At 46.0% G+C, this 16,471-nt stretch overlaps 1 protein-coding gene across 1 annotated transcript; it reads left to right on the forward strand.

Moving 5' to 3' along the window:
- The first annotated feature begins 14,058 nt into the window (after positions 1-14,058).
- On the forward strand, positions 14,059-16,141 carry LOC139262514 (ferritin heavy chain-like). Its single transcript, XM_070877689.1, has 4 exons — positions 14,059-14,160; positions 14,981-15,127; positions 15,501-15,626; positions 15,986-16,141. The coding sequence occupies exons 1-4, from the start codon at positions 14,059-14,061 to the stop codon at positions 16,139-16,141; spliced, it is 531 nt and encodes a 176-aa protein (XP_070733790.1).
- Positions 16,142-16,471: the final 330 nt, after the last annotated feature.

The following is a 16,471-nucleotide window of genomic DNA, read 5'->3' on the forward strand; positions in this document are numbered from 1 at the left end:
TAACATAAAACATTTTAGTTCCCTGTATCTACGCTGCACTCCAGTCCCTCTGGTGCCCATCGGTCACAGAAAGCCTCAAGCCTCGGCAGACACTCTCCAGGGACACCTGGGTACGAACATAGCCGTGGTAGAGAGGCAGGCAGACGGAGAGATCACCCCATCGACCGCGCTCTGATCGGACCAGATAATGGCCACCTTGACATCCTCTGTTGTTTGCGAGTCAGTGTTTTTTCAATGGTTCTGTGGGTTGGTCATTTGCAGGTATTTGCAGGTTTGATGCAACATTCAAACAGATCAGTGAGTCTGCAACTACTTTTGTGAAACAATAAATCAATTGTCCCCTTTAAAGGGGCACTAGGACTGAAAAATTAACCAATAAAACTTTCTGAACAATAAAAGGTCAAATTAAAATTGGTTGCTGGGGTGATGATGCATTCAGTCCCTCCGCTGCCCGCCTCTCGCCGAAGGCCATGAACGTACTGGTGGACACCGCTTGCTCCATTTCCAGGGACACCCCTCACTCGAATGTAACCGCGGAAGAGAGGCAGGCAGTTGGGCTGAACGACCCTCTCAACCGCCCGCTGCCTGGACCGGTTAATGGCCACCTTGGCCATGCCCAGCACCAGTCCTATGAGGAGTCCTTCCGACCTGCCCACTCCCTACCACACAGGATGCCCAAAGATCAGGAGCGTTGCACAGACGTGCAACCGAATTTGAGGAGCAGCCCCTTCAAATATTGAGGGAGGGACTGCAACTCATACATTTGACATAAATATAGAACAGGGAGTCCTCCAGACCACAGAAATTACAGGCAGCCTGGGAATCCGTGAACCGATTTAAAAATCGATTGCACGGGACTGCCCCATGCAACACCCTCCAGGTTAAGTCCCCAATAAATAAAGAGAGGACTCCGGCGTAGAGAGCACTCCATTGGAGATCCCCGCCTCCACCGGTGGCAAGATGGTGCGCCAAGGCATGTCCAGACGGCAGATGAGGATGTCAAAGTGGAGAGTGTACCAGAGCAGCCTGTACTGGAATCCCCTCCGTGCAGTACTGAAAGACGCAGAGGGGATTTCCTGAAGGAGGCTCAAGTTGTGAGGCGCCGGCTCCCGAGGGAGGTTTCGGGGCTTGCCGCTGATGAGGAATTCCGTCCGGACGGGGGTCAGTTCGGTTGGGATCGCCCCACATGCTTAGGCATCCTCGACACACCTAACGGAGTCAGGGTGCAGTGCTGCTTTTAGCGACTCGATGGCATTGGCCGCGCGCCAGACGTCGGCCCAGGATAGGCACCATGCCAGCTCCTCTGGCGCCATCCAGCCCGCTCCTCCGCCATCCAGTAGGTCCCTGGCTCTGGTCACCTTGCCAAACCCATCCCTCTTGTCCGCCTGCCACCTAAAACCGTGCTTCGGTGAGTCTGCAAAGCAATCAACAATGTGTCAGGTGAATGGAAAGTGCTCGTGATCAATGTATCAAACACAAGTTCTCAGATACACCATCACTTCTAACTTTATTGAGTACCTATACACAAATCAGCTCGAATCTGGAGGGGACCAAGGGATGTACAGTTCATGTTTTGTTACCATGAAATTGTAGAAGCAATGAGATAGACTGCAGTCCAGAAAGAAAGCCTTGCATTTATATAGCGCCGTTCATGATCGCAGGGTGTCCCAAAGCGTTTCACAGCCAATGAAGTATTTTTTGAAGTGCAGTCACTATTGTAAGAAATGCAGAGCCAATTAGCACACAGCAAGGTCCCACAAATAGCAATGTGATCATGAACATATAATCTATTTTCAGTGATGTTGGTTGAGGAATAAATATTGGCCAGGACATCGGGGATAACTCCCCTGCTCTTCTTCGATATCGTGCCGTGGGACCATCAGATTTTTTCTGTCCACCTGAGAGGGCAGACAGAGCCACAGTTGAACATCTCATCCAAACGATGGCATCTCCAACAGTGCAGCATTCCTTCATTTCTGCACTGTCATGCCAGCCGAGATTTTGTGCTCAATTCTCTGGAGTGGGGACTTGAACCCATAATTTTCTGACTGTGAGATGAGAGTGCTCCCCACTGAGTCCATCTGACTGATCCCTGATACTAAAAGTTCTCAGTCACCCAGTCCACCAATATCTATCTCAATCATGTGTAAAATTTCCACGCTATCCGCTTCTGGGATTCCCAGGCTCAACTCCCAAGTTGGTGGCTTGTGGCCTAGAACTATTAAGTTTATATTCCCACTGTTGATTTCCCTTCCCTAGTCTCATTCTCTTGCTTTGTCCCACATTAAATGCCATTTTCCACCAGCAGCACACCTATCCAGGTCCCTTTATATTGGGTTTGCCTCACCTCTATTATTAGATTCATGCAAACTTGAAATGATGGTTAACTGAGTGTGTTTTCTTTAATGTCTTAAATATCTGAGGAGGCACCTATTTGCACCAGTACATTCCATGTATTTTACATGTGCTGTGGTAAGTCTTGTCTATCTACAGAGGTTAAAGGGCAGGACATTTGTGTCAAGCTGAAGGGATTGGAAGGATTGTGGGAAGAGAGAGAGAAACACTGTGTGCACTGTTGGTTGTGTAGACATTGTCCCACTGGTGTGAAGGGAATATTTGTTTTTTCCTGTGTTTGGTAATGATTAATCTCTCTTGATGTTTGACTGTCCACGGGAAAAGCACAAATGGAAAGAGGCGAGGTGAATACTCTCTGTTGGAATATGTTGAGAGTTACTGATGTTTCCACAAATCTGGTCAGGGAAGGATGGTGCTGGGGCTCCATGGATATCTTTCGTTCCTCATCGGATCAGAACACTGTGGGATCAACAGGAAACAACAGGCTAAGAAAGCACATCAAAGGTGGAACACTATTGAAGGAAGAAGTCAGGAAAAGTGGGGCCGATGGACTGACACGCCCGTGTTCATGTGTTACAGGCAAGTTGCGAATAATCTCTGAATTTCAGTATGGACAAAACTCAGATGAAGCTGAAAACACTGTGAGCAAGTCTCCAATTGTTTATTCGATAGATACTTGTCTCTATTATCCAACTCTTCAGCCAGCCAATAAGTGACAGCTTTGGAAGTTGGGATCGAGTGCAATATTGCTCCAGGCCAATGGGACTCCATGAAGAGAGTATTGAGGAGGTCATGGGGCTCAGAGCAACAACATTTTAGTGAGAGACTAGAAATCAGCAAGGGAGATCTGTGGGGTTTCCAAGATTGCAACTGAAATTGGAAGCGTTTTGAAGCCTGTCGGGTCCGGGCTGCTGGAACATGTGTTAGAGCTGAGCACAGAGAGAGGCTGGGAAATATAAAACAAGAGTGATACAAACAGCAGGAGCTTGAGTTAAGTGCTACACAGCAAGGGGAAGACAGGCTGAAGAGATGGAGAAAACAGCCAGGTAACTATAGGAGGAACTGCTGCAGATCAAATCTCACCTTGACAATTTGGATTCAGTTTAAAATGTAAAACAACCTGATTGAGCGTGGTCAATGCTTCGATGCTGGGGATGTTGACCTGAGTGAGAACACTGAAGTTGGTGCGTCTGAAGATCGAGAAGAGCGTTGGTGCGATGACACAGCCGGGCTTGGCCCCGGTCCGAACATGGAATGGGTCTGTGATGTATCCGTTGGTCAGGATCACGGCTTGCATGTCATCGTGGAGCAGGTGGTGAAAAACTTTTGATGGTGGCCGAATCTGAGGAGGATGCTCCATAAACCCTCAGGGTTGACAGTGTTGAAGGTTTTTGTGAGGTCAAAGAAGGCCACGGACAAGGATTGGTGCTATTCCCTGCATTTCTCTTGTATCTGCCGCGCAGTGAAGATCATGTCCATTGTGCCCCTTAGTGGGCGGAATCCACATTGCGACTCTGGGAGGAGCTCTTCAGCCACAGGGAAAAGGCAATTGAGGAGGATTCTTGCGATGACTTTCCCAGTGGTCGAAAGCAGGGAGATTCCTCTGTAGTTACCGCATTCGGACTTGTGACCTTTCCTGAAAATGGTCACGATTACAGTGTCTCTGAGATCTCCTGGCATGATCTCCTCATTCCAGATAAGAGAGATGAGATCAGGAATCCATGCCAGTAGTGCTTCTCCACAATGTTTAATGCTTCAGCGGGGATTCCATCTGCTCCTGATGTATTGTTTCTTCAGTTGTCGGATGGTCTTTTCAACCTCGTGCCGGGCTGGGGTTGTGCTGAGATGGTGGTGAGTGGCATGCTGTGGGATGGAGTCGAGGACACTCACATCGAAGACAGAGTCTCGGGTAAGGAGATCCTCGAAGTGCTCCTCCCAGCAGGCACTGACTGCCTCTCTGTCCTTGATGAGCAGCTCTCCATGTTCTTGGCCAGCAGTGGGGTAGGGCCTTGTGTGCTTGGGCCCGAGGTCATCTTGACTGCGTTGCAGAATCCACAAAAGTCCTGGTTGTCGGCTAGCTGCTGGATTTCTTGTGCTTTCTCCACCCACCATCTGTTCTTTAGGTCGCGGGTTTTCTGTTGTACCTCGGCCTTCAGACTGCAGAGCTGTTTTCTTGCCCTCGAGTTGTGTTGCGGCTTCCAGTCCAAAAATACCTTGCGATTGCAGCATATTGGCTCCTGGATCTCCTGGTCATTCTCGTCAAACCAGTCTTGGTGTTTCCTTGTCGAGTGACTCAGTGTCTCTTCACAGGTGCTAATTATGGAGGCCTTGAAGGCAGAGCAGGCACTGTGGACACTCTGCGTCTCTGGGTCACTGGGAGTCGTCAGGTTGGTAGCGAGGCGTTGGCTGAATAGGGATTTCTTAGCAGGATCTTTGAGTGCTCCGGCTTTGATTTTCCTGCGGCATTGTTTCTGTTGCTGTCGCTTATTTGGAGCAATGTTGATGGTGATGACAGAACGAATTAGGCAGTGGTCCATCCAGCAATCGTCAGCTCCTGTCATGACGTGGGTGATATGCACCACTTTGCGGTCCCTCGCTCGGTCGATGACGTAGTCTAGCAGATGCCAGTGCCTGGAGCGAGGGTGTTGCCATGAGGCTTTATATTTGTACTTGACATGGAACAGGGCATTGTTTATGATGAGGCTGTCTCCGAAGCATTTCATCAGGAGGAGGGTGCCAATGGATTGGCTTTCCCTACACCCTCTCTGCCGATCTCACCTCCCCAGAGGTCTGTGTCCTTACTGACTCTGGCGTTAAATTCACCAAGGAGGATCAGCTTGTCGCCTGTTGGGACTCGGGACAGGGATTCTTCGAGGCTGGAGTAGAATTCCTATTTGGTCTCGTCTGGAACTTCCAGTGTTGAGGCGTATGCACGGAAGATCATAATTCACTAGTTCTGGGCTAGGGTGAGCTGAAGAGTCATGAGGTGTTTATTTATCCTACGGGGGAGTCTCTGAGATGGCCCACAAGCTTGTTTTTTACAATGAAGCCTACGCCATGGAGACAGCGTTCTGCTTCTGGTTTGCCTTTCTTTATTCTTTGAGCTGGCCTTCCCCTGCCTGCTGGGTCTCGCTTAGGACAGCGATGTCTATGTCAAAGCATCTGAGTTCCTGGGCAAAGATTGCATGTGCGGCGTTCCAGTCTGTTGCTGTTGGGGTTGTCCATGAAGGTTCTGATGTTCCAGTTCCCGAACTTCTTTTAACATGGGATGGCCATTGCACACCAGCTACCACACGGGCTTGACAGAGCAAGGTCTTGGTCCCGTGGCAAGGGGATCTGAGACAAATGGGACTAGGTGTGTGTCAGGATATGGGCAGCAAAGTTTTCGATAAGCTTAAGTTCATAGAACACGGAAGGCCGACATGAGAGCACTGAAATAGTCAATTCTAGAGTTAAAAAGGCACAGATGAGGGTTTCAGCAGCAGAAGAGCTGAGGCAGGGGTGGAAACACATGATGTTACATAGGTGGAAGTAGGCAGATTTAGTGATGGAGCAGATATGTGGTCAGAAGCTCAGCTGCGGGTCAAATAGCATGGCAAGTTATGAACTGTCCGGTTCAGCATGAAATAATGGCCTGGAAGAGGGATGGAGGCTGTGGCTAGGAACGGAGTTTGTGGTCGGGAAGTTTATTTTAAAAATAAGTGCCTGATTTGTGTGGGCAACATTTTACTTCAGTCAATTTAACAACGTTTTTTGTACAGTTCTAATCCTGAGCTGACCGCACTCTAGAAATATTACCAAATAGTGCAAGACATTGACCTATTGTGGCACCATATTTTGATTTTTCGAAACTTAGAAAATCTACAAACCAGAAACACCTCAAATTTAGGTTTCACGCTAATTTCCATGAGGTATGTTTAAACTGGTGGTGATATCCACAACCTGACTCTCCACTCACTGACTGTTGACACATTCTTCAGTTGCTGCGGCCCTTCATTGCTTGTCCCTCCCTGTATTGTGAATGAATACATTTGGAAGGGGAATTACAATCTGAGCCTCCATACATATATGAATTTGCATTTATTTTGAGTGGTGCTGACTGTGTATTTTAGTTGGAGCAGTGTTACAAATCCACCTGTGTACATTCATCCAAATCCAGATCTCCCCATTATAAACAGACTGATGGGGGACCTTTCTGTGTATAAATTGGCTGCTACAAATCAGAGACTGAACTCCAAAAGAACTTCATTAGCTATGAAGTGCGTTGGGCTGTCCTGATAAAAAAAGCATCATATAAATGCAACATTTGATTAACCTTGGCTCAGTTGCTAACACTCTTGTCTCTGAGTCAATAGGTATCAGCACAGGGAATTAAAGGATATCGCAATCGGGCAGGGAAAGTGCAGTTGACTATCAATCATGATTTTATTGAATGGCTAAGCAGGCTCAAGGTGCCATTGGGCATGCTCCTGCTCCTAATTTTGTTCTTAAGTTATTAGCATGAAGTGGGGAGAACATTGACCTGATATATTTTGTGATGCGTACGTAAACAGTTAACCATTAGCGCAGTTCTGAGCTCAGAGCGAGGAATGCCTGCAGCTGAACCTCATCGTGTTCAGCATGTTAAATTTGTATAAAACCTTGGCGAGATAACACTTGGACTCCTGTGCACAGTTCTGGTCTCCACAGAATCATATAAGAGTAAAGCACAGAAGGAGGCATTTCAATGAACAATAATCCATTTAGTCCAGTTCTTTCCCCATAAACTCTGCAATTTTTCTCCTTCAAGTAACCTAATTCCCTTTTGAAGGCGACTATTGAATCTGTTTCCACCACGCTATCAGGCCGTGCATTCTGAATCCTAGTAATTCATTGAGTTAAAAGTTTTTCTTCATGTCGCCTCTGGTTACTTTGCTAATGACCTTAATTCTGTGCCCTCTGATTATTGAAGCAGTTTCTGTTGATTGACAGAGTTCAGTGATCCCGCAATCAATGGATCAGACCAAAGCCCTGCAGTCCTGCCACATCCAGTCGTGAATGATGGTGGATCATTAAAGCACTAACGGAAGGAGGAGGCTCCATGAATATCTGCATCCTCAATGATGGCAGAGCCCAGCAAAAGACAAGTCTGAGCCATTTGCAGCCATCTTCTGCTAGAAGTGCCTCATGTATGATCCATCTCAGCTTTCTCCTGAGGTCCCCACCATCACAGAAGGCAGTCTTCAGCCAATTCAATTCACTTGACATGATATCAAGAAACAGCTGAATGCACTGGATACAGGAAAGACTATGGGCCCCGACAACATCCTGCTGTCCTGCTGAACACTTGTGCTCCAGAACTAACAGCGTCTCTAATCAAGCTGTTCCTGTACAAAACTGGTATCTACTCGAAAATGTGGAAAACTGCCAAGGAATGACCTGTCCACAACAAGGAGGACAAATCCAATCCAGCCAATTATTGCCGCATCAGTCTACTGTCAACCATGAGCAATGTGATGGAAGGTGTCGTCGACAGTGTTATCAAATGTCACTTACTCACCAATAATCTGCTCAGTTTGGGTTTGGCAAGGACACTCGGCTACAGACCTTATTACAGCCTTGGTCCAAACATGGACAAAAGGTGTCAATTCCAGAGATGATGTGAGAGTGACTACCCTTGACATCAAGGCAGCATTTGACTGAGTGTGGCATCATGGAGCCCTGGTAAAATTGAAGTCAATGGGAATCAGGGGGGAAACTCCACTGACTGAAGTCATACTTGCACAAAGGAAGATGGTTGTGGTTGTTGGAGGGCAATCATCTCAGCCACAGTACATAGCTGCAAGAGTTCCTCAGGGCAGTGTACTAGGCCCAACCCTCTTCAGCTGTTTCATTAATGACTTTCCCTCCATCATAAGGTCAGAAGTGGGGATGTTCGCTGATGTTCGCAATGTTCAGTTGGATTTGCAACTCTTCAGAAAATGAAGCAGTCTATGTCCACAGGCAGCAAGACTTGGGCATCATTCAGGCTTGGGCTGATAAGTGGCAAGTAACATTTGCGCCACACAAGTGCCAGGCAATGACTATCTCCAACAAGTGAGAGTCTAACCACCTGGCCTTGCTTTCAACAGCATTACCATTGCCGATTCCCCCACTGTTAATACCTGGGGCCCACCATTGACCAGAAACTCACATAAATACTGTGGTAACAATAATGGGTCAGAAACCGGGTATCCTCCGGCAAGTATCTCACTTCTTGACCCCTCCTTTCCATCATCTGCAAGGCACATTCAGGAGTGTGATGGGACACTGCATTTGCTTGGACGAGTGCACCTCCAATAATACTCATGAAGCTCGACAGCATCCAGGACAAAGCAGCCCACTTGATTTGCATCCCATGCACCACTTTCAACATTCACTGCCTTCACTGTGGCTACAGTGTGTACCATCTACAAGATGCACTGCAGCAACTGACCAAGGCTTCTTTTGCAGCATTTGTTTACCTGCGACCTCCACCACAACTCTTTTAAAGGAGACAAATCAACATTAAGTCAAGTGACCCCCGATCTGGGGGACACTCCAAACACAGGAGAGGGCTCTGAGCTAGTTAGAATGGGTGAGAGCTCAGATGAACAGGATCCCAAGAAAGAATGCAGGAGGCAACAGAGCAGAGTAGCACTGAGGTAAGTGTAAACCACAAGGTGATAGGAAGGGACAATATGTATGAATATTAAGGGGCTGCAGGAGGGGTCAAAACTAAAAATCATGGTTTAAAAACTAGTATTAAAACACTCGACCTAAACGCACGCAGCATTCGAAATAAAGTAAATGAGTTGACGGCACAAATCATTACAAATGAGTATGATTTGGTGGCCATTACAGAAACGTGGTTGCAGGGTTGCCAAGACTGGAAATTAAACATACAGGGGTATCTGACAATTCGGAAAGATAGACAGGAAGGGAAAGGAGGTGGGGTAGCTCTGTTAATAAAGGAAGATATCAGGGCAGTTGTGAGAGACGAGATTGGCTCCAATGAACAAAATGTTGAATCATTGAGGGTGGAGATTAGAGATAGTAAGGGGAAAAAGTCACTGGTGGGCGTAGTTTATAGGCCCCCAAATAATAACTTCACGGTGGGGCGGGCAATAATCAAGGGAATAATGGAGGCATGTGAAAAAGGAATGGCACTAATCATGGTGGATTTTAACCTACATATCGATTGGTCAAATCAAATCGCACGGGGTAGCCTTGAGGAGGAATTCATAGAATTCCTTGCACTGCTCTTCCTGCTGGCCTTCCATTCCCTAGCTGGCTGTGGACCTACTGGATATCTGTTTGTCCCCTTCTCATTCATGAATGGATTCAAATGTTGTCAATAGAAACATAGAAAATAGCTGCAGGAATAGGCCATTTGGCCCTTTGAGCTTGCACCATCATTCAATAAGACCATGGCTGATCATTCACCTCAGTACCCCTTTCCTGCTTTCTCTCCATACCCCTTGATTCCTTTAGCCATAAAGGCCATACCTAACTCCCTCTTGAATATATCAAATGAACTGGCATCAACAACTCTCTGCGGTAGAGAATCGCACAGGTTCACAACTCTTTGAAGAAGTTTCTCCTCATCTCAGTCCTAAATGGCTTGCGCCTTATCCTTAGACTATGTCCCCTGGTTCTGGACTTCCCCAACATCGGGAACATTCTTCCTGCATCTAACCTGTCCAGTCTCGTCAGAATTTTATATGTTTCTATGAGATCCACTCTCATTCTTCTAACCTCCAGTGAATACAAGCCCAGTCGATCCAGTCTCTCCTCATATGTCAGTCCTGCCATCCCGGGAATTAGTCTGGTGAACCTTCGTTGCACTCCCTCAGTAGCAAGAACATCCTTCCTCAGATTAGGAGACCAAAACTGAACACAATATTCCAGGTGAGGCTTCACCAAGCCCTGTATAACTGCAGTAAGACCTCCCTGCTCCTATCCTCAAATCCCCTAGCTATGAAGGCCAACATGCCATTTGCCTTCTTCACCACCTGCTGTACCTGCATGCCAACTTTCAATGACTGATGTACCATGACACCCAGGTCTCGCTGCACCTCTGCTTTTCCTAATCTGCCGCCATTCAGATAATATTCTGCCTTCACATTTTTGCCACCAAAGTGGATAACCTCACTTTTATCCACATTATATTGCATCTGCCATGCATTTGCCCACTCACCTAGCCTGTCCAAGTCACCCTGCAGCCTGTTAGCATCCTCCTCACAGCTCACACTGCCACCTAGCTTAGTGTCATCTACAAACTTGGAGATATTACACTCAATTCCTTCATCAAAATCATTGATGTATATTGTAAATAGTTGGAGTCCCAGCACCGAGCCCTGCAGCGCCCCACTAGTCACGCCTGCCATTCTGAAAAGGACCCGTTTATCCTGACTCTCTGTTTCCTGTCTGCCAACCAGTTCTCTATCTACGTCAATATATTACCCCCAATACCATGTGCTTTAATTTTGCACAACAATCTCTTGTGTGGGACCTTGTTAAAAGCTTTTTGAAAGTCCAAATATACCACAACCACTGGTTCTCCCTTGTCCACTTTACTAATTACATCCTCAAAAAATTATGGAAGATTTGTCAAGCATGATTTCCCATTCATAAATCTCTTCCTGTCACTGCTTTCCAAATGCGCTGCTATTTCATCTTTACTAATTGATTCCAACATTTTCCCCACTTGGAGATAGTCAGGCTAACCAGTCTACAATTCCTCGTTTTCTCTCTCCTTCCTTTTTTAAAAAGTGGTGTTACATTAGCTACCATCCAGTCCTTAGGAACTGAACCAGAGTCGATAGACTGTTGGAAAATGATCACCAATGCATCCACTATTTCTAGGGCCACTTCCTTAATTACTCTAGGATGCAGACTATTTTTGTCAGGGGATAAAAAAACGGTCACTAGAGTGGAGACAGCCCGATGGTCACGAAAGTGGATACTGAAGTTAGTAAAATGGTCCAGATTAAATGAGCTTATCAGTATTAGGAAGTTCTGAGGAATCAGGAGTTCCTCAGTATTCCGGTAGGGATTGTGATTGACCGATTATATAAAACTCGCTTATGTATGTAAAGCACGCTTATACACTCGCTTACATTTGTTAAGAAGAAGGAAGCAGCAATGAACTATCCATTGTATTAATCTTAATTTAGACTGATGGAAGTGTCCATAGTCAGTCCCGAATAAGGACACACATTTTTTGGAACATAGATTATTATAGCATGGGATCAGGATGGTAATGACTGGTAGTTTTGACTCGAGGTCTTGGGAGAGGCATAAGGAGGCACCACACTGGAAAACAAAGTTAATCTATACATCATGAGAAACTGAAGCAAAGATGGCACCATTGAATAACACATTCCAGAAGGGTGACCTGTGATGGGAGATGGACTGGGGCAGGGGAAGAACCACTCAGAGCTCGTCTGATAAGAGTCAACAAATCAATGTAACTTCACTGATAGCAGTAGGTCAATCGATGGTTTTGCAGGAGAGTCACACACCTCAGAAAATATATAACTGTCATTACAAACTGTTGTTCTGGGAATTGGTCATGGGAACCCTTCCCCTGCATGCTTGAATAAAGCTGGTTAACCGAGGTTTTGTTTGAATGATTCCGTGGTCGCTATACCAAAATGGCGGGTGTCCATTCCTTATATCAGGGAGTCCACCTAGAGGAAGAGAAGTCTTCCTTTTACCCCAACAATGCTGGAGCTCCAATAATCCTGTGTTTACAAGTTAATTAAGGAACTTTGCTGAGAACTGCACAGGGTGCAATTAAATTGTTTCCTTTAGTCTTTCCATGTTAATGTCTTTTTTATTCCTCGAGGGCTGCGGGTGTCGTTGGCAAGGATGGCATTTATTGCCCATCCCTAATTTTACTTGAGAAGATGGTGGTGAGCTGCTTTCTTAAACTGCTGCAGTCCTTGTATTGAAGATACTCCCACAGTGCTGTTATAGAGGGAGTTACATGATTTTGACCCAGTGCCGATGAAGGAATGGCGATATATTTCCAAGTGAGGATGGTGGAGGGGAAATTGCAGGTGATGGTGTTCTCATGCACCTGCTGCCCTTTTCTTTCTTGTTGGTGGAGGTCGCCCTTTCAGTTCTGTGCGTAGGGGTTTCCTCTCCGGGCTGCTCCTGCACACTCTCAACTTTGCCATCCTTGTCTGCCATCCGGACACGCCTTGGTGCACCATCTTGCCACCGGTGGAGGCGGGGATCCCCACTGGAGTGCTCTCTACGCCGGAGTCCTCTCTTTATTTATTGGGGACTTGACCTGGAGGGTGTTGCGTGGGGCAGTCTCGTGCAATCGATTTTTAAGTCGGTTCACGGATTCCCAGGCCGCCTGTAATTTCTGTGGTCTGGAGGACGCCCTGTTCCATATTTATGTCAAATGTATGAGTTGCAGCCCCTCCCTCAATATTTGAAGGGGCTGCTCCTCAAATTCGGTTGCACGTCTGTGCAAAGCTCCTGATCTTTGGGCATCCTGTGTGGCAGGGAGTGGTCAGGTCGGAAGGACTCCTCGTAGGTCCTGGTCCAGGTAACGGGCGGTTGAGAGGGTCGTTCAGCCCAACTGCCTGCCTCTCTTCCGCGGTTACATTCGAGTGAGGGGTGTCCCTGGAAATGGAGTGAGAGGTGGGCAGCGGAGGGACTGAATGCATCATCACCCCAGCAAACAATTTTAATTTGACCTTTTATTGTTCAGAAAGTTTTATTGGTTAATTTTTCAGTTCTAGTGCCCCTTTAAAGGGGACAATTGATTTATTGTTTTACAAAAGTAGTTGCAGACTCACTGATCTGTTTGGATGTTGCATCAAACACGCAGATACCTGCAAATGACCAACCCACAGAACCATTCAGAACTATTGAAAAGACACTGACTCGCAAACAACAGAGGATGTCAAGGTGGCCATTATCTGGTCCGATCAGAGCGCGGTCGATGGGATGATCTCTCCGTCTGCCTGCCTCTCTTCCACGGCTATGTTCGTACCCAGGTGTCCCTGGAGAGTGTCTGCCGAGGCTTGAGGCTTGAGGCTTGAGGCTTGAGGCTTGAGGCTTGAGGCTTGAGGCTTGAGGCTTGAGGCTTGAGGCTTGAGGCTTGAGGCTTTCCGTGACCGATGGGCACCAGAGGGACTGGAGTGCAGCGTAGATACAGGGAACTAAAAGGTTTTATGTTCGTATTGTCACCAGTTGGACTTATTATTTATTCCCCCTTATAAAGGGGGCAATTATGATTTAAATTTTTCAAATAGCTGATTTAATCATCCCAATTAGGGCAGTGGGCCTATCTGCGAGTTGGCACAGGCTCAATGAGCCGAATGGCTTTCTTCCCTGCTGCAACTATTCTATGATTCTATGAATTGATTTGTCTAAAGAGTAGAGGATTCAATTAAACTTGTGATTCTGGATATTTGAACTGTGTTCAGGACAATTGTGATCCTTATTGAGTTGTCAACCAATGATGCTCATTCGTCAAAGATCTGACTGGCTCTGGGAATCCATTCCCCTCCTCCCTTTACTTGATTGGTGCTCTGAGAGGCTGCAACTTCTGATTGGACATTTATCTAGGCTGCCGCGCCCTGGATTATCCAGCAGTATAAATACAAGGGTTTGAGGTTGGTTAAATTTTAGTTTGGTACTTCATCAAAGTTTAGACTTCAATATTTAAAAAAAAATAAGATGGCTTCTCAAGTGCGGCAGAACTACCACCAGGACTGTGAGAATGCTGTTAACAAGCAGATCAACACGGAGCTCTATTCCTCCTATGTTTATCTCTCTATGGTGAATGTTGTATATTTGATCACTTTACAATGGTGGCTATGTAATGTGAATTGACTAAATTCTATGCTTGTATTCCGATAACTTCTATTCCTTGCTATCTGGTTCTCCTCTGAAATGCCTTGTCTAGTGTGGAAGGTTCCAAATTTACACTGCTTCTGGTAGATTTGGTTCCTTGGGATGAATTGGCCAGTAAAACTGGACCAGTTTTTCTCCTTTGTACTATGTGAACTGTGTACTATGACCACGTCTCCTACTTTAAGGGGTCTGCTTACAGTTCTAGTAGTTTCTCTTAACTAGCCTGTAGAAAATATAGCTGGGTTAACAAACAATGATTGTGATTCTGGTGACCAAAAGGGGAAAAATCGTGAAGTTGCTTCACTAATTTGCAGAGCTACAATGAATATAGGGTGCCAAGATGAAGGTTCCAATTTTGAGCATGTTCAATCAAAGCTGAATTGGTGATCATGGAATGATGCAGCACAGGAGACCATTCAGTCCATTGTGCCTCGCTGACTGTTGGGTGGAGCAATACAACTTGTCCACTCCTTGCGTGTTCCCATAGCCCTGTCTAGTATTTATCCAATTTTCTTTTGAATGTTGGCATTTAATCTGCTTCCACCACCTTTTCATGCCCTGTATGCATATTAAATAATAAAAAAATAGTAATTCCACTGGTTCTTTTGCAAATCACAAAGTTTCCAGATTTAGTTGTGAAATTATCCACTGTCTGTACAAGGTTAGTTAAGTACGTAGTTTCCATTATAAGGCCCAGGATAATGGTCTGCCATGCAATATCCAACTACGCTTTTGATCTCTCCAGTCCTACTACTTTGACCGGGATGATGTTGCCCTGCGTCACTTTGCTGAGTTCTTCAAGGAGCAGTCACATGAGGAACGTGAGCATGCTGAGAAACTGATGAAATTCCAGAATCGGCGTGGAGGACGGATCATCTTGGCGGACATCAAGGTTGGATTTCATCAATGTGTGGCCTTCTGTCTGGCTCCCCTTGGACTGATTGGAACCAAACAATATGCAGGATAAATAAGCCATTTGGCTAAGCTGGTCTTTGCCGGTGTTGAGACTCCAGCGGGCCTCCTCCCATCTCGCTTCATCTCTCCCTGTCAGCATATTGTTCTAGTCCTTTCTCCCCATGCACTTGCCTTGCTTCCCCTTAAATATTCCCTTTTAAATTCCCCCTCCATGTCGTTCTGATGACCTAGGCCATCACATTGGTTTCATGGTAATGTAGACTTTTTTGATTGTAGCCCTAATTTTGTTCCATACATCATGTTTGTTTCATCCTGTATAAGTGAACTGTTAAAATGTTATTTCTTTCCAGAAACCAGAGCAGGATGAGTGGAGCAATGGTCTGGTTGCGATGCAGAGAGCTCTGCAGATGGAGAAGAATGTGAACCAGAGTCTGCTGGATCTGCACAAACTCTCCACTGAGAGCACCGACCCTTGTGTAAGTTTTTTTTTTTAAATGATGTGGGCTTAGGTTGAGGAAACTTGTTCTTGAGCCTAATTAAAAGTTCTCTGTGCACAATAGCTTTTGGTTGGTGGTTTTTTCTTGCGTGTTGCGGGGGCGGGGGGGGGGCGGGAAAAAGTTGGCCTACTGTGGACAGTAACTAGAAAATATGTCCCAGTGATCCCAGGACCTGAGAACTTATTGTACAGTGAGTTTAAACTAATGTAGTAATTCCATCAATCTCCATTGCACCACTTGACTATCTTCCAGTTCAAAGGATTAAAATCCAAACTCTGAAGGGGAAGCTGACATTCCTTGATATCTGCTGCTGGACATAACTAGTTTCCCTCTTTCAGTTATGTGACTTCCTGGAGACCCACTACTTGGATGAACAAGTGAAGATGATCAAGAAGCTTGGAGATCACATCACCAACCTGAAGAGACTGGGAGCCCCTGAGAATGGCCTGGGAGAGTACCTGTTTGACAAGTACACCCTGGGGGAGCGTGACTAAACTGCTTGGGATCAAGCTTATTTTGTTTAGTATTTCCAATTTATATAATTGGGACCCCCGTGCTGTTGGCAATGATGGCTTTGTACAAAGAGCTCTGAGATCTGGGCTCCTGATGTGAAATGTAGCATAACTGTAAATAAACTGTTCAACATCGGACTGGGTTTTGTCTTTTTTGTATGTTTTGAGCAGTTACTTATTTTTGATTGATGTGACTTTGCTCATATCAAAGCATTGCCTAAGGATTTAGTTTGAAATTTCATACATTAATGAGCCATGAGTTGGCCTGTGATTGACAGCTTACTATTTCCCAAATTGTCTTTGGCTCTCACT

The sequence above is a fragment of the Pristiophorus japonicus genome, chromosome 4, assembly GCF_044704955.1.
Source record: "Pristiophorus japonicus isolate sPriJap1 chromosome 4, sPriJap1.hap1, whole genome shotgun sequence".
In the NCBI taxonomy this organism is placed as follows: domain Eukaryota; kingdom Metazoa; phylum Chordata; class Chondrichthyes; family Pristiophoridae; genus Pristiophorus; species Pristiophorus japonicus.